At 45.5% G+C, this 27,441-nt stretch overlaps 1 protein-coding gene across 2 annotated transcripts; it reads right to left on the reverse strand.

Annotated features, from left to right (window-relative positions):
* Positions 1–674: 674 nt before the first annotated feature.
* On the reverse strand, positions 675–23,343 carry LOC144500669 (ras-related protein Rab-18-like). Of its 2 annotated transcripts, none has more exons than XM_078223969.1 (7): positions 23,082–23,343; positions 11,869–11,924; positions 11,696–11,757; positions 9,579–9,651; positions 6,906–7,024; positions 3,698–3,764; positions 675–2,084 (listed from the first exon to the last, which is right to left on the reverse strand). In XM_078223969.1, exons 1-7 carry the CDS (start codon positions 23,147–23,149, stop codon positions 1,912–1,914), a joined length of 618 nt encoding a protein of 205 aa, XP_078080095.1. In that variant the 5' UTR covers positions 23,150–23,343; the 3' UTR covers positions 675–1,911. The 2 variants fall into 2 exon arrangements, with proteins under 2 accessions (XP_078080095.1, XP_078080096.1); XM_078223970.1 differs by lacking the exon at positions 23,082–23,343 and adding an exon at positions 22,873–23,000.
* Between the last annotated feature and the right edge of the window lie 4,098 nt (positions 23,344–27,441).

Raw genomic sequence — 27,441 nt, forward strand, 5'->3', positions numbered from 1 at the left:
TTTTATTTAGAGTACAGTTATGCCATATATCCCACTGCCAGATCTTGACTCGCAGATATCCCGATCTTCTGGCCAAGGGCCGGTTTAAAATGCAGCTTCGTGCTGTTGCTGGGCAGAATAAGGATCTTTTGTCGGCTTTGAAATTAAAGGTCTCTCAGCTGCGCAGAGGGGGATTTAAACGAATGTCCATTCGGGTGTTCCCCTCTGCATTGTGGGCACGTTATGAATGGTGCCAATCAGTCCAATAAATGAATATGTTTAATGAGGTGAACATTGATGAGATAATAAAAATATGACTTTGGAAAATGGCCTACTTCATGACAAATTGCTGCCCACATCTGGTGTTGTCATTTGGTCATCTCGCGTTTCCCTGTGAGTAAGGTCGAGGGTTTTCACATCACGGAGCTTTGGGTGCCCTGCCGTTCTTGGAGCATGGGCTACCTCCTTGTACAGCATTTCCCCAAGGATGTGGTCATCTTTCATCCTGCGTAAATTCCCAAAGCAACAAAGCCTTCTTTGCTTGATTAGCGCCAGAGAGCTTGGCACATTTGCCCTGGAAAGGATTGCTTCACTGATGACCATCTATGCAGTTGCATTAATTAATGCATTTGTAATCCAGAAACCCAACTTTCTAACAAAAGGCACCTCGAATAAAAACCACAGGAGACCGCATTCAAAAAATTGAAGTTTTTTCGAAGTGACTGTTTATTAAATCTGATTCATACAAGTCCATATGGAACCTTTAGAGAACTGTCTGACAACAGATTATTTCCCATACTAGAAAATAGACTGCAAATACTGTTACCCCACGTAAATCTGAACTCAATCGATCATCCATTTGCGTAACATTTGGAAAGACATTAATAAATAGGTTACACTGGAAATTGTGCAGACAGTTTAAAACACAAATAAACTAAGTGATGAAAGGACTCGATCATACTTAAGCGCTCTGCATATTGGGTCACCCATGGTAGAGCTGCCATTTTGTCGAAGTGGGAGAGCATGCTGCAACAGATGATTGTAGCACTCCTTCATCCACTCTGTCCAGGGAGGCAATTTAGATTAAAATCAACTTAATACTGCATACAAACCAATGCAAGATCAGTATCATCATACACAACACACCATATTCACAACAAGTCAAGTCTTCAACATAGCCCTTTAAGAGTAACGTTTATAGACAGACGATGATAACTATGTTAGTCCTGGCAATACATCATTGCACAAGATACAATTAACAAGTTATGGCACAGAATTAAGTTTTTGCATTAGAGTGTTACAATAGATTGGAGGTACCTTTGTATACAGAAGAATACAATGAAAAAGGTCCCAAGATTGGATTCAAACCATGGCTCAACCAACTTGGGCATTCCCAACCCATCAGAGCCCTAATTTATACTTCCACATCACGTTAAAGAGAAAAGACAAGAGAAGTTAAGAGATCCCAGATTCAGAGGTCACCTGAAATCAGGAATAAAAGGCAGCAGATGAAGCTTAACAAGATTATGTGTCTGGTCCCAACCGAAGTTTGATTTTAAAAATATAATAAATTTCAGAAGCAACAATGAACTACTTATAATGTTGGTCCCCACAATTTAGTGTTGTTCCACAGCAATGCTTGCAGACCAATATGAATTCTATATCGGAACCTTCCACAGATTAATTAAAATCACACACTGGATTTCAAGGTGCGGAAACAAAATTAAAGTGGGATAATGCACTGGTCTATCAGAAGGAGATTACAGTTTTAATGAAAAATGTACGCACGAGGCTTTGTTAAGGCAAAGAGCTCTTATCTCACGTCACTTTAGCTGTCCGAGATTCTAGCCGGCAGTTGCTTCCTGTCCTTGTAGGCCAAGTGGTATTACTGTTGACACAGTAACAGCATTAAGAAGTCAGTCTCAAGTTGCTTTACAATAGGGAGCAGTAGGTGCTACATCCTCCACCCTGACTGGACGTGGCGTCAGTTAATTTCAGAGCTTTATTCTGTCCCTCGGCCTCCCATAGCCCTGGCGTTTGGAGAATTTTTTCCACCACCTCTTCAAATGCACACTCCACTCCATCGCAGGTTTTAGCACTGGCCTCTGAGGGAGAAAGAAAACACAAATGAGGGATCTCACAATCGAAAAACAAATCTACTAAGAAAGAGTGTTTTTATTACATGCACCCAAACATCGAGTCTTTTCTAAGCAGTCTGCAAGGCATACTGTTCATCTGTTCCCTAGCAATGGAAATGTAGGAAAAGGCCTGTAGGTCTTAATTCAGAAAAAATAGGTTCCTTAAGGTGAAACAACTAATGTCCAGGAGCTCACAATTGCCCAAGAGTCACCATTATCGCAACTAGTTTTGCCTCCTCGCCATTCTTAAAAGTTTATTTATTAGTGTCACAAGTAGGCCTTCATCAACACTGCAATGAAATTACTGTGAAAATCCCCTAGTCGCCACGCTCCGGCACCTGTTCGGGTCCACAGAGGGAGAATTTAGCATGGTCAAATGTACTTAACCAGCACCTCTTTTGACTGTGGGAGGAAAGTGGAGCACCCGGAGGAAACCCACGCAGACACAGGAAGAATGTGCAGACTCCACACAAACAATGACCCAAGCCAGGAATCGAACCCGGGTCCCTCTTGCTGTGAGGCAGCAGTGCTAACCACTGTGCCACCGTGCTGCCCCATTCTCATGCTCGAACTTGGGAAGGAGGTAGAACAAATAACAGATTAACCTTGTTGGGTGCCAGGTGGACCAGAGTGAAGCATTAGGCAAGAGGAGCTGGGCCCACTGACATCTGAGTGGCTGGAACATTGAGCTGTGGAGGCGGGCGTGGGGTCCGGCGGAGGGGGTATAGGGGTAGGAGGGCAGCCAGCCTCCAGTAGCATCTATGTTTCACACTGCATGCCCCCTCCCACTACCGGCAGTTGCACCCCAGTCCCATAAATGCCATAGCCCCTCTTGCCAAGAGGGCGGATAGCTTTTTGGTGGAAGGGCTTCAAGCAAACTTCAGGTCAGAGGGCACAGGGAATACGATGTCCTGTAAAATCTAGCCCCAGGACAACTTTGCAGCTAGCTTGATCCATCTATTCTTCCTTATTAAGACAGACTGTGCTTGCGTACAACCCAGGAAAATGATGTTAACGCCAGACAAATACAGGATTCAGTTTAACTTTAATGCCAACAATGGCCTTCCTCTTGGGCCTCTTCCTTCTTCCACCTTCAAATAGTGCAATAGTCTTCACCTGGACTTTACATCTGAAGATCAGACCAGAGGGTGCCCGGACTCTTGTGGAAAGTGACACCGGGGCAGCACGGTAGCAGTGGTTAGCACTGCTGCTTCACAGCACCACGGAGCTGGGTTCGATTCCCGGCTTGGATGACTGTCACTGTGGAGTTTGCACATTCTCTCCCTGTCTGCGTGGGTTTCCTCCGGGTGCTCCAGTTTCCTCCCACAGTCTGAAAGACGTGCTGGTTAGGTGCATTGGCCATGCTAAATTCTCCCTCAGTGTACCCGAACAGGCGCCGGAGTGTGGCGAGTAGGGGACTTTCACAGTAACTTGCAGTGTAAGCCTACTTGTGTCACTTATAAATCAACTTATTTCCAGGGACTCAATGTCATGAGGACAGTTGGAAAAAGTAAATTGGCAGCAAATATAAAACTGCAATGGGGATAGGGGAAAAAAATAAAAGCATAAAAATGACTTACCAATAAACAGCATTGAGTGTTTTCTGGCAAATCTCAGTCCTTCATTGCGGTCGATTTCACGGTTTTTCTTTAAAAAAAAAAGTTTTTTTTGGTCACTTTCAGAGCTATCGATGTACCATACATTTATCACATGGCAATATGGTTACACTACATTTAACACGGGGATTCATTACAAATATTGCAGAGCATCAAGACTTATAAATGAAAAGGTACAATGGGAGAACAAGGACACACGTTCTTTTGCTGTTATTATTTTCTGACCGTACTAAAGTAACCAATGTCATTCTGGCCAGCATGGAAGATCTCATACCCAACTCTTATTTCATCAGATAAAAGTAAAATACTGTGCGGATGCTGGGATCTCTGACAAAGGGCCATCCTGACTCGAAACGTTGGCTCGATCCTTTCTTCACAGATGCTGTCAGACCTGCTGAGATTTTCCAGCATTTTCTGTTTTTTATTTCAACAGATCAGCTGCAAGATCATAATTAAAACTAAGTTTATTTCTGCTGTTCTTTTTGACAATGCTCCCATTGCACTAACAGAACTTTCTAACCATCTTTACTTTATAGAAATCATAGAAACCCTACAGTGCAGAAGGAGGCCATTCGGCCCATCGAGTCTGCACTGACCACAATCCCACCCAGGCCCTACCCCCACATATTTTACCCGCTAATCCCGCTAACCTACTCATCCCAGGACTCTAAGGGGCAATTTTTTTTTTTTAACCTGGCCAATCAACCTAACCCGCACATTTTTGGACTGTGGGAGGAAACCGGAGCACCCGGAGGAAACCCACGCAGACACGAGGAGAATGTGCAAACTCTACACAGATAGTGACCCGAGCCGGGAATCGAACCCGGGACCCTGGAGCTGTGAAGCAGCAGTGCTAACCACTGTGCTACCGTACCGCCCTATAGATTTACTTCTGTAAATCCACGAAGGTAATCATCCATTAGAGTTATTAGGATAGTAAATGAAAGTTTAGCGGACTTTCTCCAATCCCTTCAGCCATCCATTGTCAAAATTATCTGCAAATTAGCCTTGTTTAAAATTTTAGATATAAATGCCAGCTCTCTAAACGAGAAAGCTGACCTTTTTTTAAAGAAAACCTCAATTCTATTTCTTTCAAAGCTTCAATAATGCCATCCTATAGTCATCCTACGCTGCTCATTATGTCACTTCTTTAATCTTCGATCCCAATTATATCCACAAATTTGCTATGCAAGAAACAAAACAATCAAGCTTTTCATTAAAAAAAAATCATTCATGGGATGCGGGCTTCTGCTTTCCTCGGCCAGCATTTATTGCCCATCGCCAATTGCCCCCACGGAGGAGGTGGAGAGCTGAATTCTAGAACCACTGCAGTCCTGGAACTCCCTCCCTACAGTGTTCTAAGGGAGGGAGTTCCAGATTTTGACCCATCGACTGTGAAGGAACGGCAATATATTTCCAAGTCAGGATGGTGTGCGACTTGGGAGGGGAACTTGCAGGTGGTGGTGGTCCTCAGTATCTGCTATCCTTGTCCTACTGGATAGGAGCTGATAGCCTCCAAAAGGCAATTTACATTTCTTTCTTACAATAATTCTTTAAAACAGGGGTTTTCAAACTTCTCAGACGATCCACTTTAACCAAATAGTTTACCCGCACAACTTAATCATTTGCAGGCTGTTCACCAGAGGATTATAGAATCCCTACAGTTCTCAAGGAGGCCATTCAGCCCATCGAGCCTGCACTGACAACAATCCCACCCAGGCCCTACCCCTGTGACCCCACGTATTTATTTACCCTGCTAGTCCACCTGACGCTAAGGAGCAATTTAGCATGGCCAGTCAACCTGACCAGCACAACAGGAGCACCCCAAGGAAACCCACACAGACATGGGGAGTACGTGCAAACACCACACAGACAGTCACCCAAGGCCGGAATTAAAACTGGGTCTCTGGCGCTGTGAGGCAGCAGTGCTAACCACTGTGCCACCCAATCGACATCCTGGCACTCTGTTTATAACTAGCACGAGTGCTGCTCTGTCCTGTTGTGGACTTGGCAGACCAGCTGAAGTTCTCTTTGGCAGGTTCAGATTGGAGATCCTTGCTGGTAAGTTTATCAGCTATTGGTGCCCCTGGCCCTCTCTTTTGGATGAGAAAACGATGCATGGATTACATGCTGCCTGGCATTACATGTGTAGCATAGAAAGAGAGGGAGAATATCAGTGCCAACTGCACATCCAGGGCGCACTGACCTGTTTGTTGCCTCGTGTGGCCATACTGTGTTACTGCAGAGAGAATAGATATCTTATTTACCCACCAGGGAATCTTTGCAAAAATCAGTTTTGGTGACCCAATTTTTTAAACATCCCACAACCCACCCGAGGATTGCAAATTCCCATTTTGAAAACCACTGCCTCTGAGGGAGGGTCATCCAGAATCGAAACGTTGGCTCTATTCTCTCTCCACAGATGCTGTCAAACCTGCTGAGATTTTCCAGCGTTTTTTGTTTTTGTTTCAGACTCCAGCATCCGCAGTATTTTGTCTTTAAATTTCTTCACTGTTTCTTCAGTTTTGATGATGACGACGACAAGAGGTCAGTCCTCCCCCACCCCCTCACCCCCCAACGTGTTCTTAAAGCTGAAGCTCACAAAACATCATCGAAATTTAAAAATCAGGTTTTTGCCAAATAATGCAACACATGATTAAAAACTAATGATACACAAAAAAAAAAATGACATTAATGCTCTGCAGTCCAGCGGTTTGTTGATGCTGGTGTTGCAGATTGGACTGTGGGAGGAAACCGGAGCACCCAGAGGAAACCCATACAGACGGAGAATGTGCAGACTCCGCAGTGCTAACCACTATGCTACCGTGCCGCTGGCCATGCGAAATTCCGGGTGCTCCGGTAGCACAGTGGTTAGCACTACTGTCTCACAGCACCAGGGACCTTCCCTGGTTCGATTCCCAGCTTGGGTCACTGTTTGTGCGGAGTCTGCACATTTCCCCCTGTGTCTGCGTGGGTTTCCTCTGGGTGCTTCGGTTATCTCCCACAGTCTGAAAGACGTGCTGGTTAGGTGCATTGGCCGTGCTAAATTCCCCCTCAGTGTACCCGAACAGGCGCTGGAGTGTGGCAACTAGCAACAGTAACTTCATTGCCGTGTTAATGTAAGCCTACTTGTGACACTAGTAAATAAACTGTAAAAAGTTTAAAAACATACCTTATCAATCTTGTTTCCAACCAGCATCTTTACAATTCCATGCTTTGTGCTGAAGGTTTCCAATTCGTTCAGCCAATTGTCGAGCTTCCCGAAGGTTTCTCTCCTCGTGACATCGTACACTGTAACAGAATTCAAAACTAAACCTTCAGAAGGAGCAGAAAAAAGTGACTATAAGCCAAATACATCACTGCAATGCCTGAAAAGCTTCGCTTTAAAATTACTGAGCTAACATAATTACTGGCTACTTTCAAAACAATGCTCAGAAATTATGCAAGTACGTCCGCAAATTTGCATTGCTCGATTAGCGTGAAGGGGAATGCAAAAAATAAATTTTACTTTTCACCATCTAAAATTTTACAATAATCTCAAATTTTACACAAGTAAATATAGGGGCACAGTCTCAAGGTAAGGAGCTGATCTTTTTGGACTGAGTTGATAGGGTGGCATGGTGGCACAGTGGTTAGCACTGCTGCCTCGATTTCCGGCTTGGGTCGCTGTCTGTGTGGAGTTTGCACGTTCTCCCTGTGTCTGCGCGGGTTTCCTCTGTGCACTCCGGTTTCCAGCAGCTGGCAGGTTTGATGAGGGTCCAAGTTCTTTCTGCTGCCACCAGCTTGATGGCAGACAGCACCTACTGTTGCCTGGAGTTCTGCTCGAGGTCAAACTCACCTGAAGAAGGGGCAGCGCTCCAAAAGCTCGTGCTACCAAAAGAAACCTGTTGGACGTTAACCTGGTGTTGAGAGACTTCTTACTGTGCTTACCCCAGTCCAAACCTGGCATCTCCACATCGTAAGTACTGGTGCAGCTTGTTGGGGTGTGTGCGCGCGTGCGTGACACATCTCCCACCATCACTCCTCAATGTGGGACAAGGGAGGTATATTCCCATGGCTGGAATCCTGGGGTCTTTAATTGGACTCAGGATTCCTTTTGTTCTGGAAGACCGATTCTTTAAACGAGGCTCTCTTGTTGAAACCATTGCGTTAGAACAGAACAGTTAATGCTTCGCCCATCGTCAGCACTATCATGGGAGATGCAGACCTGCAAACTCTTGCCTTTGTTCAAAGATGGCTGGAGCAGGCCCATCATCTGTGGGGCCATTGTGTTGGCTGGGTTGGAATGTTTATGCTGGGCTAGGGGTGTTACATTCTCGACGTTTGAAGTCTTTGCCTTTGTTAACTTGGAAGCTGCTGGATGCCAGAAGTGACCGGCTGGAGATATCCCGTCAGCTCAGCAATTGTCCATTTTGAAAAGCACAAAAAATAACTTCATAAAGTAGTCCAGCTGATGAATAATATATAGATTTTTTTCTTTCACATCTTGACCTTGACACTAGATAAGCATTTGAGGAATAAAGGACTAGAAGAGCATGCTAATAGAATTAAAGTTAAGGATGGGGAAGGAAGGAAGGAGACTGAAGTGGAGCATAAATGCTGTCATTGACTATTTGGGCCGAGTGGCCTGTTTCTGTGCTGTACATTCTATGCTATGCTGCAAACAGTGTCGGTTTGGCTACCAGCATCAATATAAACGCAGTAACAGGGACATTTCAGTTGTCAGTTTCATTGCACTGGGCTAGGTTACAGATTGCTATTGACTACGAGGAATCCCGGCATTTGAAGCAAGAAGTCAGGAACACCGAGTTACAGCTTTTAATTTCCAGATTGCTCCAAAATGTACACTATGAGTTACTGCTAGATGATGTTCATCTATTAAGTACACTGCACAGGACTGCCTGCAGTGATAGTGGAGTCAAACACTTTAGGAACATTTAAGTGGTTATTGGATAGGCACATGGAGCACACCAGGATGATAGGGAGTGGGATAGCTTGATCTTGGTTTCAGACAAAGCTCGGCACAACATCGTGGGCCGAAGGGCCTGTTCTGTGCTGTACTGTTCTATGTTCTAGGAGTCTTCCCCTTAAACTAAAATCACAAAATTGCACCAACCACACAGAATATGGCAAATATGAGCCCACGGCACGAAACTTGGTATGGTTCCTGCTCTGTCCAAGACCGCAATAAACTACAAAGGGTCATGAACGAAGCCCAGTCCATCACTCAAACCAGCCTCCCATCCGTTGACAATGTCTACACTTCCTGCTGCCTTGGAAAAACAGCCAGCATATTTAAGGACCCCAAGCACCCTGGACATTCTCTCTTCCACCTTCTTCCATTGGGAAAAAGATACAAAAGTCTGAGGACACGTAACAACCGACTCAAATACAGCTTCTTCCCTGCTGCCGTCAGACTTTTGAATGGATTTACCCAACATTAAGTTGATCTTTCTCTACACCCTAGCTATGACTATAACACTACATTCTGCACACTCCCTTTCCTTCCCTATGTACGGTATGTTTTGTCTGTTTAGCGCACAAGAAACAATATTTTTTACTGTATACTAATACATGTGACAATAATAAATCAAATCAAAACTACTCAAGGTGGGGTTACTTGCAAAGCAGTCTGGGATTCAGACCACTTTCCGTAGATTCAGCATCAAGAAGCACAGCGGGAATGATCGGGGAATTTCACAGTAACTTCATTGCAGCGTTAATGTAAGCCTTACCTGTGACTAATAAATAAACTTTAATCGGGCCAAACAATCTTCCCTAGCAAGACGGAATTTTTGATGACATGGAACTTCCAATGGCAAATGGATAACAGCAACTTCCTTACCCAAAATAACACCCTGAGCACCTCTGTAATAACTTGGTGTCAATGTCCGGAATCGCTCCTGCCCAGCCGTATCCTGTCAAAGCAATACAATATCTGATTATCAAAGCTGAAGACATTGCCAATCCCATTGTACAATGATTGAAAGAAAGCAAAGGTGTGGCAGGATTATGTTAGCGTGCGCAAATAATAAATCAAGCTCACACATGCCATTCAAGGGTGGACTGACTAATCAAGACGACCTGCTTTAAAGCTCTTCACTTACAGCACCGAGACACGGATTTCAGAATTTAAGCTGCTGAATGGGATTTTCAGCACACCCAAATTTTTTAAGCTAAATGCATGGCAACTTTCTCACAGTGGCAATCAGACTGCCACTCTGTAGCAACTTACATACATGCAAAAAAAAAAGGGATTAGCGGGTGGGGCCTGGGTGGGATTGTGGTCGGTGCAGACTCGATGGGCCGAATGGCCTCCTTCTGCACTGTAGGGTTTCTATGATTCTATGATTTAACTTGTAAAGCGCCCGCCTTGGACAATCATCCTGACTCATGCAGTGGGGCACAACCCAGTCTCTAGTGGCAAAGGGCAAAAGAAGCGGAGCGAAGGAGGACTCGCCCCCTTTTCACAGCACTAGCTGCCGTAAAGCAGGTGAGTTTAAAGGTCCCATTGAAAGGGAGAAGGTATGTTTCTAAGGAAGTGACTGGGATGTGGGGATTCCGGTTTGGACATGAGCGGAGTGGAGATTCGGACAAGGGGGTGGGAGTGCAGGGGGTGTCCCATGCGGGGCTCAGTCTGTATCTTTAAAATCATAGAATCCTTACAGTGCAGAAGAGGCCATTCAGCCCATCAAGTCTGCACCAATTCTCTGACAGAGTATCTCACCCAGGCCTTCTCCCCCACCTTATCCCCACAACCCCACACATTTACCATGGCTAATCCATCTAAACCAGACATCTTGGATCACTAAGGGGCAATTTAGCATGGCCAATCCACATAACTTACACATCTTTGGAGTGTGGGAGGAAATCGGAGCAGCTGGAAGAAACCCACACAGACTCGGGCAGAACGTGCAGACTCCACGTCACCCAAGTCTGGAATTGAATCCAGATCCCTGGAGCTGTGAGGCAGCAGTGTTAATCACTGTGCCAATTACTCTGAAGTTAGAAGTGCTTTTCTTCAGTCTAACTCTTTCAGAGTAACTATGAGGGTAAAACTGGCAGAACCATCTGAAGTTTGCGATTCAAAAATGGCTTTGTCGGATGGTTCCCAGCCCAGCGCAATTGTCCAGGGAAAGTTAGCGCTTCTGGACAATTGCCGGGTAAACCCTTACATGGGAACTTTCCAGAGAGATTCCCCAGTCCATCTTTGGGGTACCAAGTACAACGCTGTGGAGCCTGAAAGTTAGAGCCCTTTAAATATTTTGGCCAGAAGTCACACAAGTTTTAAGATGCCGATGGCCTTTTCACTAAGTGTTCAGAACAGCCTCAGTGAAATTGGAAAGCGTGGAGAAGAAAGAGAAAAAGAGATCAGGAAATGATGCTTAAGGAGATAAACCTGGAAGTTCAATGCTTAAAAGATGGAGGGAAAGCGAAGGGGCTTTAAGGTGCATAGTTTTAAGATTTTAGTAAATTGCCAGTTTAGTAAAACATAAATGGGAGATATAACCGCATCTCTCCCATTTGATTTCACCATTACACATTTTCTTCAGTAAGATAGAGACAGAGTCTGGTGTAACTCACCCACTGTGAGCTACAGTGGCTGGAGAGATTCTGGGCAAGACTCACTTTGTGGAGTGATTTACTCACAGACACAAAAGTGAACCAAAGGCAAATTCACATTTTAATTCACAAAGGAGGTCCTTCAATCTCCCCCATTCAATTATCCGAAAATAACCTGAAAACAATGACCCAACAGTTACAATGCTCAGAAGAGTTGGAAAGAGAAGAATTTGGAAAGCTAGTGTTACATTATTCATTCAAATTGCCAACCCCGTGTGTTGCACACATCTTGTGTGGACAATGGTTACAACATCGATAACAAGAGAGCTGACCTCACGTTATACAGACAGCGTAAATGTGACAAAACAGACCACTTTAAGAATCACACAACTGACTTACCCAGATTGCAAGCTTGACATTGTTTCCATCAGATTTCATGGTTTTCACTTTAAAGTCAACACCTAAAAGGAAAGATTGCATTAAAATCAATTATCCATCTACACACAGCAACAACGTTGGTTTTCATACACCCTCGGAGGTGTTATGGTATAATAACAAAAATTAAATCTCACCAATAGTTGAACCAATTTCAGAGTCAAACGTGCCATCTGTGAACCTCAGTAGAAGGCTAAAAAACAAAAAAAGTTTTTTAATTAGTATTTATGAAAAGTGTATTGCTGCATTTTGTGTTTGCCAGCTGGAAGACCTAAAGCACCAATTTTGGGATTTTAAAAATCAGTGCAAGCTACTGGGCTATGGGCTGGGTGCAGGAAGGTGGGATTAGAAAGGGCACCTGGTGTCATGGGGTGGCTTGGTGGCACCGTGGTTAGCACTGCTGCCTCACAGCGCCAGGGACCCAGGTTCGATTCCCGGCTTGGGTCACTGTCTGTGCAGAGTCTGTACGTTCTCCCCGTGTCTGCGTGGGTTTCCTCCGGATGTACCAGTTTTTTCTCAGTCCGAAAGACGTGCTGGTTAGATGCATTGGCCATGCTAAATTCTCCCCCAGTGTACCCGAACCAGCGTGTGGCAACTAGGGGATTTTCACAGTAACTTCATTGTTGATGTAAGCTTACTTGTGACTAATAAATAAACTTTTCTTTTTACTTTGGTGTCCTCACGCTGGCATGGACAAGATGGGCCAAATGGCCTCCTTCTGTGCTGTAACTTTTCGATGGTTTTAAGCTGCATCTACACTCAATACGAAGAGGACATTCTGTCGCTGTAGGGATACATCCCAATTACTCAAGTTCAAGTCCAGAACATCAAGGCTTAGAGACCACCACTGCCCACATTATCAGAGGTAGTGACGGAGCTTAATCTGTTACACACTGCATCAGTTCTAAGACCTGCTTTGACTGATTCGGATCACTGTACCGACTGAAGCAATAACGTACAGAGTTGTCCACAGCAGAAACTTGAATCACTAATGGAACCGGAGGGTGCAGGGATGGCATGTAAGTCAGGCGAGCTTGTCAATAATTAACAATGGCCTGGAGTGAATGACGGAGCAGACTCGATGGGCCAAATGGCCTAATTCTGCTCCTATATCTTATGGTCTTAAATGCCTCTGATACTAATGAACAAAACACAAGTGAGGTTTCCTTCAGCTTCACAATGTTTTGCAGATCTGTGACTTTTAAGGGGCGTCTGGACAAACAGATGAATTGGATGGGGATAGAGGGATATGGTCCCCGGAAGGGTAGCGGGTTTTAGTTTAGACGGGCAGCATGGTCAGTGAAGGCTTTGAGGGCCGAAGGGCCTGTTCCTCTGTTATAATCTTCTTTGTTCTCATTAAAGCCACAACCTGTCCTATATATTGATCAAGATGCAGCTTACAGACTGGGAACATTGGACCTGATGTAGTTCTAACTGGAATCCTTGGGAATGCTCTAACGTCCTAGTTTTGGCTTGTCCATTGTTAGGTTCCTATGTTTCGCAGTTGCGATAATATAAAATATAATTTCTGGAATCATTGTACAATCTACCAGAGAAGGCAATGGTGGCACAGTGGTTAGCACTGCTGCATTACAGTGCCAGGGACCGGGGTTCAATTCCGGTCTTGGATCACGGTTTGTGTGGAGTTTGCACGTTCTCCCCGTATCTGCGTGGGTTTCCTCGGGGTACTTCAGTTTCCTCCCATGGTCCAAAGACGTACAGGTTAGGTGGATTGGCCATGCTAAATTCTCCCTTAATGGTCGGTTGGGGGGATTGGAGGGGTAAATGTGTGAGGTTGCAGGGAGTGGGCCTGGGTAAGATGCTCTGTCGGAGAGTTGGTGGAGATCCGATGGGCCAAATGGCCTTCTTTTGCACTGCAGAGATTCTATGCTTCTAACTGTCTTTCAGAACTCAAGTGGGAAGGCCAGGGAGCCCCTAGGAATATGTTATTAACCAGGAGCTCCCGACAAATGAAGGTTTGAAAAATTATTTGCACAAAGGTGAACTTGAGTATCTTATCAAAATGCAACAGGCTAAATGAAAACCAGCATCCCCCTATCCCATTTTAATAACACCATTCAAGGATCTCCTTGTGAAGGCACTAATTCTCGCTGTACAGTCCCATAGCCACTCAAACACTCGACTTTGTGATCCTTCCATGAAATCCTAGAAGGTATGGGCTGTTCAACAGCGTTGGTGCATCACAGCATCACCATTTTCTGCATGGACCATTCCCTGGATGTACCTGGCTGTTTTCCCTTCACCCGACTATCCTATTGCCACTCGACTGGCATCAAACTGAATTGGCAAGACGCAACTGCTTATTGCCTTAGTATTGGGGGTGGGGAGGGGGGGAGGTGATTGCACATTTAAAAAAGTATCACCTGGAACTCCCTTCCTTTGTAAAAGATAAGTTCTACAGCCAACAAAATGCTGTTCATAGAATCCCTACAGTGCAGAAGAGGCCATTTGGCCCATTGAATCTACACCGACTCTCTGACAAGAGTATCTTAATAAGAAGTCTCACAACACCAGGTTAAAGTCCAACAGGTTTATTTGGTAGCAAATACCATAAGCAAATACCAAAGCTTATGGTATTTGCTACCAAATAAACCTGTTGGACTTTAACCTGGTGTTGTGAGACTTCTTACTGTCTTCACCCCAGTCCAACGCCGGCATCTCCACATCAAGAGTATCTTACTCAGGCCCTCTCCCCCACCCTATCCCCGTAATCCCACACATTTCCCATGGCTAATCCATCTAACCTACACATCTTTGGAAACTAAGGAGCAATTTAGCATGGCCAATTATTGAAACGAAGTCACTCATTACATGGAGAGACATGATAATCAATTTGTGTACATCAAAGTGATCAATTATCTGATAATTAGTTGAGCATTAATTATTGGTTAGGACATTGGAGAACTTTCTGAAGCGAGCGAGTCACAAGATGTTTCATTTGCTCTTAAGATGGCAGACAAGACCTCAGTTTAATATCCCATTCAAAAGATTCCACCAACAGTGAAGCACTCCCTCAGTAAAGCACAATGTCAACTGAAATAGGCACTCAACTCTTTAGAACGGAACTTGAAGCCATACTCTCTAATTCAAGAGCTGAGGGTGCTACCATGCTACCATCAGATATCTCCTTGGAAAATATATCACAAATATGGTTAGTGCTATTGAACAAATAACCAATAGATCAATGGAAGTTGCGAACTTCAGCTTTGACAAAGGGTCATCTGGAATCGAAATGTCAGCTCTTTTCTCTCCTTACAGATGCTGCCAGACCTGCTGAGATTTTCCAGTGTTTTCTCTTTTGGAATGGAAGTTGCGAGCCTCCCAAGTATAGATTATTTATGGGCGTCACGGTGACACAGTGGTTCGCACTGCTGCCTCACAGTGCTCGGGACCCGGGTTCAATTCCGGCCTTGGGTAACTGTCAATGCGGAGTCTGCACCTTCTCCCCATGTCTGTGTGGGTTTCCTCCGGGTGCTGCGGTTTCCTCCCACACTCCAAAGATCTGCAAATTAGGTTGACTGGCTATGCTAAATTGCCCCTTGGTGTCAGAGGAATTGGCAGGGTGAAGGCATGGGGTTGCTGGCGTGGTGCAGTCTCGATAGGCCGAATGGCCTCCTTCTGCACCGTAGGGATTCTATGATCCAAGCCGTTCATGCTCTGGGCATTTACAAGGATCAATTGCCTGAGACAAGTTCTCTTCTACATCCAATGCATGTCATCGGAGTTTGTTCAATTCTTCTTTCGATGTGGATGAAAAAGATAAATTCGCTCAAGATCCAAGTTAGCCAGATTCAACCTCTAACCAGAATGTTTAACATGGAGTAAATGCAGGTATTCACCAATGCACTGTGCATTGAATGTAGACTTGGAGCTAAAAATGTAGTTTGTCAGTTATATTCCGACCAAAGTTAAATCTGGGACAACACATCCTGTCCCAGTTTAGATACAAACAGTGCCGAAACAATGTGTAAGTGGCAACTTGAGAACGTTACATTAGCAGCTCAACAAAAAATGTTAAAATTAACTTCATGTGGAGACAATGTTAGAACCTAAACAAATGCTTCTAGGCCTTTCCTGTCACTTGGGTAATGTAAGCAACTGGGCAATGTCAATGCTACACTGGATTCTTTGAGGAGACGGACCCAAGTTCATTGTCTCAGCAGTATGAAATCTGTTGCATTAAAATAAAATTAAAACTGCTTCCCTTCTGTCCCAAATGGGATTAGATTCACTGGATTACTGTCTTGGATAACAAACTAGTTCGCACCAAACCTTGCCCTATGAAAGGAAGGCAGACACAGATCCTCTCCCAACACACTAGCCAATGCTCAGGATGCGTATGTAAGTTGTCATCGGGAAAGAATTCGGAATGACGCTGCAATATGTGCAAGGCTCACATCTGGAACTGTTTGTACACAAACTCTTAGAACAGGAAAGAAAAGACGCAAGGCTGGAAAATTGACCTTATTTTATCGGCATTATCCATTTAGCGGCATTATCCAGAACCAATCGGAACAATCCGTGCCAACACCCTGCAAAATACATTGGGGGGGGGGCGGGGGGAGAAGGAAGTGAGAAATGGGGAGAATTTTCCTTGCTCTTTGATAATTATGCTGCAATATCCCCTTGATCTACAAGTATTAAAAGTCTCCTCTAATGAATTTTCTTCCATGAAATTAGATTATTGATGCATGATTAATTTCAAGACTGATCCTTAACTAGTGAGCAGAAGCTAGTATTATGGAACATTGCTTTCTAATCACAGAATCCCTACAATGCAGAAGAGTCTGCACCAACTCTCTGACCCAGTATCTTATCCAGGCCCTCTTCCCTGCCCGGTTCCTGTAACTAAACATAAATATATTTCCCATGGCTACTCCACCTAACCTGCACATTTTGGGACACTAAGGGGCAATTTAGCATGGCCAATCCACCTAACTTGCACATCTCTGGACTGTAGGAGGAAACCGGATCCGGCACCCGGAGGAAACCCACACAGATACGGGGAGAATGTGCAAACTCCACTCAGGCAATGACCTGGGGCCAGAATTGAACCCAGGTCCCTGGAGCTGTGAGGCCACAGTGCTAACCACTGAGCCATCGTGCTGCCCAAGTCGAAGTCTAAATGAAGCAAGATATAAAAGCAGTGGAGAAAAATGTGGCTTAGGTTTAAGAAGATGTTAGTGTTGTGGGGTTGCTATGAAGAAAAGTGAGAACATAGGAACAGGAGTAGGCCACTGAAACCAACAATCCTTTTCCACCATTCAGTGAGAACGCAGTTGATCTGTATCACAACTCCATTCTCCAGCTTTGGCGGCGTGGTAGTGCAGTGGTCAGCACTGCTACCTCACAGCTTGAGGGACACGGGTCCCATTCACGGCTTGGGTCACTGTCTGTGCGGAGTCTGCACGTTCTCCCCGTGTCTGCGTGGGTTTCCTCCGGGTGCTCCGGTTTCCTCCCACAGTCCGAAAGTGCTGGTTAGGTGCATTGGCCGTGCTAAATTCTCCCTCACTGTACCCGAACAGGCGCCGGAGTGTGGCAACTAGAGGATTTTCAAAGTAACTTCACTGCAGTGTTAATGTAAGCCTACTTGTGACACTAATAAATTAAAAAAAACTCATTATGTTATTCACAAGCAAAAATCTAGGGCAGGATTTTCCATGGGTCCCACAGTGTGTTTCATGATGGTGAAAGCTACCCACCACCTGCCAACAGTGGGATCCTCTGATCCCACTTTTGACAACGGGGTTTCCAGTTCTATGCACCCCCCTTGCCACTGGGAAACCTGCGGTGGGGGAGTTTGCTATCAGCAGGATGAGAAGATCCACCACTGAGAATGACCGGAAAATTCCATCCCTAATTTTGAATTCAACATTAGTAATTAAGAACCGGCTGCTTCCTGTGGGAGTTTGCTTTCTCGCCCACTGTGTGAAGGAATACTTCCTAACTCCTCTCCTCGATGGCCTGGCTCTCATTTTGAGTTTGCGTCCACTTGTCTTAGACTGCCCATTAGCAATAAAAATTCGTAATGGTTCGAACCCATCAACTCCTCCAACAATTCCCAAAAACAATCAAATTATCCTTAACCTTGAAGGAAATGCAATAATTTCTCCGCATAATCTAACTTGCGGCAACAATTGAATCATAAAATAATAGAATCCCTCCAGTACAGAAGGAGGCCATTCGGCCCATCGAGTCAGCACCGATCACAATCCCCCCCAGACCCCACATATTTACCCTGCTAATCCCTCCGATACTAAGGGGCAATTTAGCATGGCCAATCAACCTAACCTGCACATCTTTGGACTGTAAGAGGAAACCTGAGCACCCGGAGGAAACCCACGCAGACACGGGGGAGAATGTGCAAAGACACCCGAGGCCAGAATTGAACCCAGGTCCCTGCCGCTTTGAGTCAGCAGTGCTAACCACTGTGCCACCTCTAGTGAATCTGCATTGCATTCTTTCTGAGGCCTCTATAATACTGAAGTGTGGTACCCATGGCTGTACACACTATAAGAAGTTTAACAACACCAGGTTAAAGTCCAACAGGTTTATTTGGTAGCAAAAGCCACACAAGCTTTCGGAGCTCCAAGCCCCTTCTTCAGGTGAAGGGGCTTGGAGCTCCGAAAGCTTGTGTGGCTTTTGCTACCAAATAAACCTGTTGGACTTTAACCTGGTGTTGTTAAACTTCTTACTGTGTTTACCCCAGTCCAACGCCGGCATCTCCACATCATGTACACACTATTCTAGCCAAAAGCAAATTACTGCAGATGCTGGAATCCGAAACAAAAAACCCCAGAAAATGCTGGAAAATTTCAGCAGGTCTAACAGCATCTGTGGAGAGAGAGAGAGAATAGAGCCAACATTTTGAGTCTGGATGACACTCCATCAGTATTCCAGATGTGGTCTAAACAGGGCTTTGTCCAGCTGTGACAAAGCTTCCTGCCCCTTCCATTATACACTCTAATTACAAAGGCTAACATTCCATCAGTACTTTTGACTAGTTGTTGTATCTGACATTTTAGGGGCTTTAGGAAAATTGTCCACTTGAGATAGGATTAAGAAGGTGTCTGGATAATTACGTCTATGACAATAATGGATGGGTGAATTACAAAGTGCCATTTCTGGTCATAAACAATTTTGTGGTGTGCACTGTAATCTTGCTACATGCCACACTCCCTACCACACTCCTCTCCCACAAATCCCTGGATGGAGGTTTTGATATTTACTGCTGTCTTGGGTAGATACATCCTAACTCCAATCATCATTTCCTACTCCTAATCAATAATGAGAAATTATCTGTTATGGTCAATGCGTGGGAAAGAGAGAGTGGATCCGAGGGCACAGCCTCACAGTAAAGGGACGATCCTTTAGAACTGAGATGAGGAGGAATTTCTTCAGCCACAGGGTGGTGAATCTGTGGAATCCATTGCCACAGATGGCTGTGGAGGCCAAGTCATTGAATGTATTTATGGCAGAGATAGATTGGTAAGGGGATCAAAGGTTACAAGTAAAAGGCAGGAGAATGGGGTTGAGAAACTTATCAGCCATGATCGAATGGTGGAGCGGAATCGATGGGCTGAATGGCCTAATTCTGCGCCTATATCTTATGGTCTTAAAAAAAGTGATTTTGAACTTGAGCAATTTCAAAATGATGGACCGTGTTCCAGGGACCTTGAAACTAAGTTAGCCGGAATCTATATGTTCTTAAGTTGTCCAAGTTCTCCTCAATTCCCTTCTAACACTTTAGAATCAATGCTCCCTGACAATTGCCCTCTCAAATGAAACTAGGTCCTTCCTATCCTCTCTTAATCATAGCCCCTCATAATTGTATCCACCTCAATTAAGACTTCATTCAGTCTCCTCTGTTCCAAGAAAACAGTTCCTACCCATTCTCCCTTTCCTCTTTATTAAAATTCATCAGTCCCTTGTAAATCTCCTCTGCTCTCTTTCTAGCGCATGTGGTGACCAGAAGTGCACGCCATACTCTAGCCAGAGCTGAATCAGTGTTTTATACATTTCAAGCATAGCCTCCCTGCTCTTAAGATTCCGAGCCTTGCCTAATAAGGAAAAGCATCCTCTGTACCTAACCCTCCACCTTCAGGGATTGTGAACATGCACTTCCTTCCGTTTCTCTACACTTCTTAGTATTCTACCATTTATTGTCTATTCCCTCGCCTTGTGTGCTCTCCCCAAATGCATTACCTCATATTCCTACAGATGGAGACACTTTTCTGCCCACCTGATCAGTCAATCAAAATTGACCTATAGTCTACAGCTTTCTTCCTCATTATCAACAACACAACCATTTTTTGTATCACATCATGTCCTCTACACTCAAGTCTAAAACACTGATCAATACCACAAAAATCAAGATACCTAATCCTCGCTCTTTTATTCATTCGTGGATCATGGGTGTCACTGGCTAGGCCAGCATTTATTGCCTATCTCTAGTTACCCTTGAGAAGGTGCTGATGAGCTGACTTCTTGCATCGCTGCAGTCCACATGCCGTGGGTTGACCCACAATGCCATCAGGGAGGGAATTTCAGGATACTGACCCAGCGACTGCGAAGGAACGGCGATATATTTCCAAGTCAGGATGGTGAGTGGCTTGGAGGGGAACTTGCAGGTGGTGGTGTTGCCATGTATCTGCTGCCCCTTGTCCTTCTAATACTAGCCTTGCCAAACCCAGCAGGAAATCCTGCAGTCACAAAGATCAGCCTTCAAGACTTTGTCTCCTGTCATTGAACTAACATTGGATCCAACTTGCCCTTAGATGCCATGGCTTTTACTTTCCTGACCAATCTGCCATGTGGGGTTTTATATAAAGTTTTGCTAAAATCCATGCAGACTGCATCAGACATATTACCCTCATCAATACTCCTTATTACTTCCTCTCTCACAATGTTTATCTAATCCTATATTTCACACTCCTGTTCAACTACAATCTTTACATCATTCCCCCTCTTTACCTCAATCCTCTTTTAAGAAGAGGGACGCCAAGCATCTATTAAGAGACACTCCCATTTGGGTTGCCAACCCTCCAGGATTTGCCTCAAGTCTCCAAGAATCGAAGATTAATCTCCAGAACACTACACTGTGCAATCGAGAAATCATGGGGGCATTAAAAAAAAGGGTAGTTTTTTTAGTCATTTCCTTTGAACATTTATATAAAAAAATATAAAATATAAAAATATTGAAAACGAGTTTTTTAAAAAAAAAGACTGTTTGGTCAGCAGTCAAGCATCATCCAACTGGGTAATCAGTCTTTTTACTTTCCCATTCACGTGGGAAGGAAGTGCATCAGGAAGATGGATCAGTTGACACCACCGGGTACCCGGGTTCGATTCCCGCTCTGGGTCACTGTCTGTGTGGAGTCTGCATGTTCTCCCGGTGTCTGCATGGGTTTCCTCCGGGTGCTCCGGTTTCCTCCCACAGTCCGAAAGACATGCTGGTTAGGTGCACTGGCCATGCTAAATTCTCCCTCAGTGTACCCGAACAGGCACGGGAGTGTGGCGACTAGGGGATTTTCACAATAACTTCAGTGCGTTGTTAATGTAAACCTAGCTGTGACAATAATAAATAGAATTTTAAAACTAACGGCTGGAGCCAGCCTTGTGATGATGAATCCTCCAAGAATGCATTTAATCACAGTTGACATAGGCCCAAGTCTTACCCCTCCATTCACAGAAGGCCTTTTGGTCTCCATTAGATTTTACTGTTTTTATATTTATAACACATTTTTTGGATTTTCCTGACAATATTTCAGCATCAAGGGGAATGGGGGGGAAGAGCAGGAGTATACTATTGAGATAGTGGATCAGCCAGGATTGCATTGAATGTCAGAGCAGGCTCGATGGGCTGAATGGCCTACTAAGAACAAAGAACAAAGAACAATACAGCACAGGAACAGGCCCTTCGGCCCTCCAAGCCCGTGCCGCTCCCTGGTCCAAACTAGACCATTCTTTTGTATCCCTCCATTCCCACTCCGTTCATATGGCTATCTAGATAAGTCTTAAACGTTCCCAGTGTGTCCGCCTCCACCACCTTGCCTGGCAGCGCATTCCAGGCCCCCACCACCCTCTGTGTAAAATATGTTCTTCTGATATCTGTGTTAAACTTCCCCCCCTTCACCTTGAACCTATGACCCCTCGTGAACGTCACCACCGACCTGGGGAAAAGCTTCCCACCGTTCACCCTATCTATGCCTTTCATAATTTTATACACCTCTATTAAGTCTCCCCTCATCCTCCGTCTTTCCAGGGAGAACAACCCCAGTTTACCCAATCTCTCCTCATAACTAAGCCCCTCCATACCAGGCAACATCCTGGTAAACCTCCTCTGTACTCTCTCCAAAGCCTCCACGTCCTTCTGGTAGTGTGGCGACCAGAACTGGACGCAGTATTCCAAATGCGGCCGAACCAACGTTCTATACATCTGCAACATCAGACCCCAACTTTTATACTCTATGCCCCGTCCTATAAAGGCAAGCATGCCATATGCCTTCTTCACCACCTTCTCCACCTGTGACGTCACCTTCAAGGATCTGTGGACTTGCACACCCAGGTCCCTCTGCGTATCTACACCCTTTATGGTTCTGCCATTTATCGTATAGCTCCTCCCTACATTATTTCTACCAAAATGCATCACTTCGCTCTTATTTTTCTATATTTCTAAATTTCTGCATCCCATATCTTTGCTTTCGCAATTTCCTTTAATTTTACTCTTACACTGTCAATGGTTCTCTCAGCTTTCGGCAGTATCAAGTTGTCAGTGTCTGAAAGCCTCATCCTTCCCTGTAACTGTATATGCTCCTTGACAACCGGGGGTTTGGAGATCTGGAAATCCCACCCTTTTCCTTGATCTGGGAACATCAGTTTTGAACACCTCCCCCCTCCTCTGCAATGCCTCTCACTCCTCTGGCGCTCATGTAAAAAAAGGGGTAAATTAAAACACATTCGGCTCTAAATGAATTCGACATACGCAAGAGTTTTTTTTTTAAAACTGGGCAAACCCATTTCATTCTCAGAACAAACCTGAGTCAAAAACAGGCAGCCATTACTCGAGACCGAAACAAAAAAGAAAGAATTTGCAGCGATCAGATCGCAAGCAGTTACACCTCTCTGTCATCTGCTGGTCCATTTAGCTTATAAAGGCACCTATGTGTTGACTGCATTTAAACACCCTCTGGCCCAGTCAACACATAGGTGGATTGATGTCTTCCAGCCTTTTGCCAGGTCGAGTCTGGTCTAACCCCCAACTACCAGTTAATTTCAGGAAGTCAGAAATTGACATGTTGTCTGTTACTTCCCCCCCTCCTTTCTTTACCTGGACTTGCCCACTCCACTCTCCCCAATGATCAGAATCTTCAATGTAGCCAGAATCTCCTCTTCCATTGTCTCAATGTATCAAGATTCCAAACAGCACAAAGGCGGCGCGTCAGCTGTTCACCCAATTGTTACTTTCACTTGTTACAGGAATGTTGCAGCAGGGAGATGACGCAACTTCTTCACACGTGTCTTTAACCTTTTACTGCCACATCCCCCCTCTCTCATTCAAGTCCTTCTTCAGAGTCTTTGCCTTGTCAGGCGGACAGATGAACCAATTAAATCGCTGGCTGTGAAAGGAAAAAGACCGCCTTAAGCAGAATTAACTCTCTTTTTCCCAAAAAACAACTATCGTTTTAATTGTAACCCACAAAAAAGGCTTGCATCAAACATTTTTTTTAAAACAAGAAATGCTTTTAATTGTAATCCATAATAGCAGACACCCTAAATTAAGTTGATTTCGTTTATTTGCTTAGACGCAAAAAGATGTCCATAATAGCAGACCATTTATTTTAGAATAAATTCATTGCAGCCCTTAATAGTTCGAAGGCTGCAGGCTACTTATTTTGGAATAATTAATTGCAAGCCATAAGGCTCACGGCAAGCAATTTTTTAATAATTCAATTACAGTCCAAAATTGAAGTATGCAGTAAGTTAATGTGGTGATAAGCTGGGTGTTACAGATAATGCTGAAGATCTGGCAGTCGGAAAGGCTACCGATGCAATCTTGGAAGAGGTCGCTGTAATGTCTGCAGTTCAAAAAATCCAAAGATTTTGTTGTGGCCCTCCAATTTTGTTTTGTGCTTCAGAATTTAAGTTATTCCGAACCATGATTCACTCAGCTCCTTGGAAAACATGTCAGAAACAGTAAGACTGCCTGATCTGAAGAGCATGTGACCAGAAAGGGCGGGTCATGTTGTTGAGTCAAAAGTATCAGTTGCAAGAACAGATAGCTTACTGAGGAAAATATATTTTACTAGGCGAGACTGTTGGTGTGTGTATTATAGAATCATAAAATCCCAACAGTATAGAAGGAGGCCATTCGGCCCATGAAGTCTGTACTGACCACAATCCCACCCTGGCCCTACACTTCCATAACCCCAGGCATTTATCCTGCTGATCCCCCTGTCAATTTAGCATGGCCAATCAACCTAAACCATACATCTTTTGAGTGTGGGAGGAAACCAGAGTACATGGAGGAAACCCACACAGACGCAGGAAGAATGTGCAAACTCCACACAGTGGCCAGGATTGAACCTGGGGTAGTGAGGCAGCAGTGCTAACCACTGTGCCACCCATATTTAGGGTATTAAAATGCTGCCAGAAATTCCAGATATGTGAGCCAGCACATCACAAGTTACCTGTGCCACTGATATTTTGAACATTGAGCAGTGGGTATGGAATATTTCTGGTTTCAAAGTTTAATTTAAAGGGAATGGGGTTCAATTGGTAGCATGCTTGTCTCCAAGTCAGAAACTTGTGGGTTTCGGGCTCCACTCAGAGTTTGAGCATGAGTTTTCATTAAACATAATGGGCGGGATTTTACAGCCTCTCTTGCCCCGAAACCGGAAAATCCTGCCCACCTTTCCATGGTCCACCCCTCGCCCGCTCCGATTCCCGTGGTGGGTGGGACAGTGAAATTCGCCCCATTGGGTGTAAGTGACCACTCAGCACTGAGTTTTTAAAAAGTTTTAAAATTCATTTATTAGTGTCACAAGTAGGCTTACCTTAACGCTGCAATGAAGTTACTGTGAAAATCCCCTAGTTGCCACACTGGGGCGCCTTTCTGATTGAAAAAAGACAAGATCAAAAACAGAAAATGCTGGAAAATCTCACCAGGTCTGACAACATCTGTGGGCAATGTTGGCTCTACTAGCGAAGTAAAATTTATTTATTAGTCACAAGTAGGTTTACATTATCACTGCAATGAAGTTACTGTGAAAATCCCCTAGTTGCCACACTCTGGCACCTGTTAGGGTACACTGAGGGAGAATTTAGCATGGCCAATGCACCTAACCAGCACATCTTTGGACTGTGGGAGGAAACTGGAGCAAACCCATGCAGACACGGGGAGAATGTGCAAACTCCACAGAGAGAGTGACCCAAGTCAGGAATCAAACCTGGGTCCCTGGCGCTGTGAGGCAGCAGCATCCCCCTGGCTTTGTCACCGATATCCAGAGAACCCTCGTGCGGTTCTTCTGGGGCAATCGACTGCACTGGGTCCCTGCTGCGGTCCTGTATCTCCCCCTTGAGGAGGGCGGACAAGGTCTGGTGTGCCTCCGCACTCAGATAGCGACCTTCCGTCTCCAGGCCCTGCAGAGGTACCTTTACGTTGAGCCCCCTCCACAGTGGTGTGCCATGGCGACGTATTTCTTCCGCCAGTGGCACGGCCTCAATTATGACGTGCAGCTCCTGCATATCGAACTGGGGCGTGTTCCGACCGCCCTGCAGGAGTTGCCCGTCTTTTACCAGGACCTCCTCACTGTCTGGAACAAGGTCGCCTCGCGACGCAGCTCTCCCCCGTCAGGAGTAGCGGCTCTCGTGCGAGAGCCGCTGCTCAGGAATCCGCTCCTCCAGCCGTATAACTTCAGGTGGCTGGCGGAGAGGAGGGCTGTGGACGCCGGGGTGACCAGAATCGGGGACGTGCTCGATGGCGGAGGGGCGGGCTGGATGAGTCCCCGCGTGCTGGCTGAGCGCGCGGGGACGTCCGTCTGGCGCGCGGCCAAAGCCATCCTAGACCTTAGGACGGTCGTGCTCGGCCCCGAAACTGCACGCAAACTTGAGACGGCGCAGGCGTGCGGTGGGATCCCGCCCGAGCGTTCCCCTGTTCGGGCGGAATTCCACATTGGCCCAAAGCCTCAGCCCCCTCCCCTGGGTGAGGTACCCCACAGCCTGAGCCGCCTCGCGGAAATGCCCTCCGTGCCTTTTTCTACCGCGCGGAGGCGTTTCCTGTGCGGGCTGCTGCTGCACACCTTCCACTACCGCCTCCTCGCCTGTCGCCCGGATACACCTTGGCGGGCCTTGTTGCCGCCGGGCGGCGGAGGTCCCCGCTGGAGGTCCCTCTACGGAGGGATCTCCCCCAATTACGTCGGGGACCTGGGGTGGAGGGTGATGCATGCAGCAGTTCCGCACAACCGTAGGGTTCACTGGTTCACGGGCTCCGAAGACTGCCCTTTCTGCGGCCTTGTGGAGTCCGTGGAGCACGTCTTTGTTGTGTGTCTTAGGCTGCACTCCCTTTATGTTTTCCTGAAGAACGTTTTGTTGATGTTTTGTCTGCACTTCAGTCCCACGCTCCTGATCTACGGACACCCGGTGCGGAGAGGGGAGGGTCGGGATGGCGACCTCCTCGTGAACCTGCTCCTGGGCCTGGCGAAACGCGCCATTTACCGGTCCAGGCTGCGGGCGATCGAGGGGGCCGTCCATCCTGACTGTCTTCCCCTCTACCGCGGCTACGTTCGCGGCCAGGTGTCCCTGGAGAGGGAGCATGCGGTGTCCACGGGCGAGGTTGACGCTTTCCGCGCCCGCTGGGCACCGCAGGGGTTGGGGTGCATCATTGACCCCAATAATCACATTTTAATTTGATGTTTTTAAGTTTCCTTTGTACTTTGATTTCTGTTCGGGCTGTTCCCCCTCCTTTTTGGGGAGCTGCCCCTTTTACTTTGTCCTGATTTAATCTGAGTTTGTTTACTTGGTTTGGTTTGATCTAAAAAGAGGGCAGCAGTGTTAACCACTGTGCCACTTGTGTCGCCCCCAGTGGTGAAACCATGGTCAGGCAGGGGACGAGACTAGCCCATTGCATTGGGGTGTGCTGTTGGAGCTGCACTTATCCCAGAAAGTGGGGAGTATTCCATCACACGCCTGACTTGTGCCTTGTACATGGTGGACGGATATTGAGGAGTCAGGAGATGAATTACTTGTCTCAAAGTTCCATGCGCCAAAATGTTGCCTCACACAACCTTTCAATTTTATCTTTGCAACTCACGTACACTTGTACCTAAATCACTTAGATAAGATGCAATGCAAAAAATAAAATCTTGCCATATTCACATTTTCCCTGGTTCATGCATCAAAAGGTTAATGCCATTGTATGATTCATGGCCACTTATTGTCACATAAGATGGGCATATTGGTCATTAGCCTCTTTTGTTTCAATTGCATCATCTGAAGAGTACTTTTCAACACAACATGGTGGTATGAAATTTAACGCATAAAGTTCCATTTGGACAATGAATCACAAATCACAGTCCTTAACTCCCTCAGTTGAGCCCACCCTGTATATCCTGGTATCTCAGAACATAGGGCAAGTAGAGAAAGATTACACAGCAGATCTTCCACAAACTACAGTGCACTGTCACACTGCC

The sequence above is a fragment of the Mustelus asterias genome, chromosome 11, assembly GCF_964213995.1.
Source record: "Mustelus asterias chromosome 11, sMusAst1.hap1.1, whole genome shotgun sequence".
In the NCBI taxonomy this organism is placed as follows: Eukaryota; Metazoa; Chordata; class Chondrichthyes; order Carcharhiniformes; family Triakidae; genus Mustelus; species Mustelus asterias.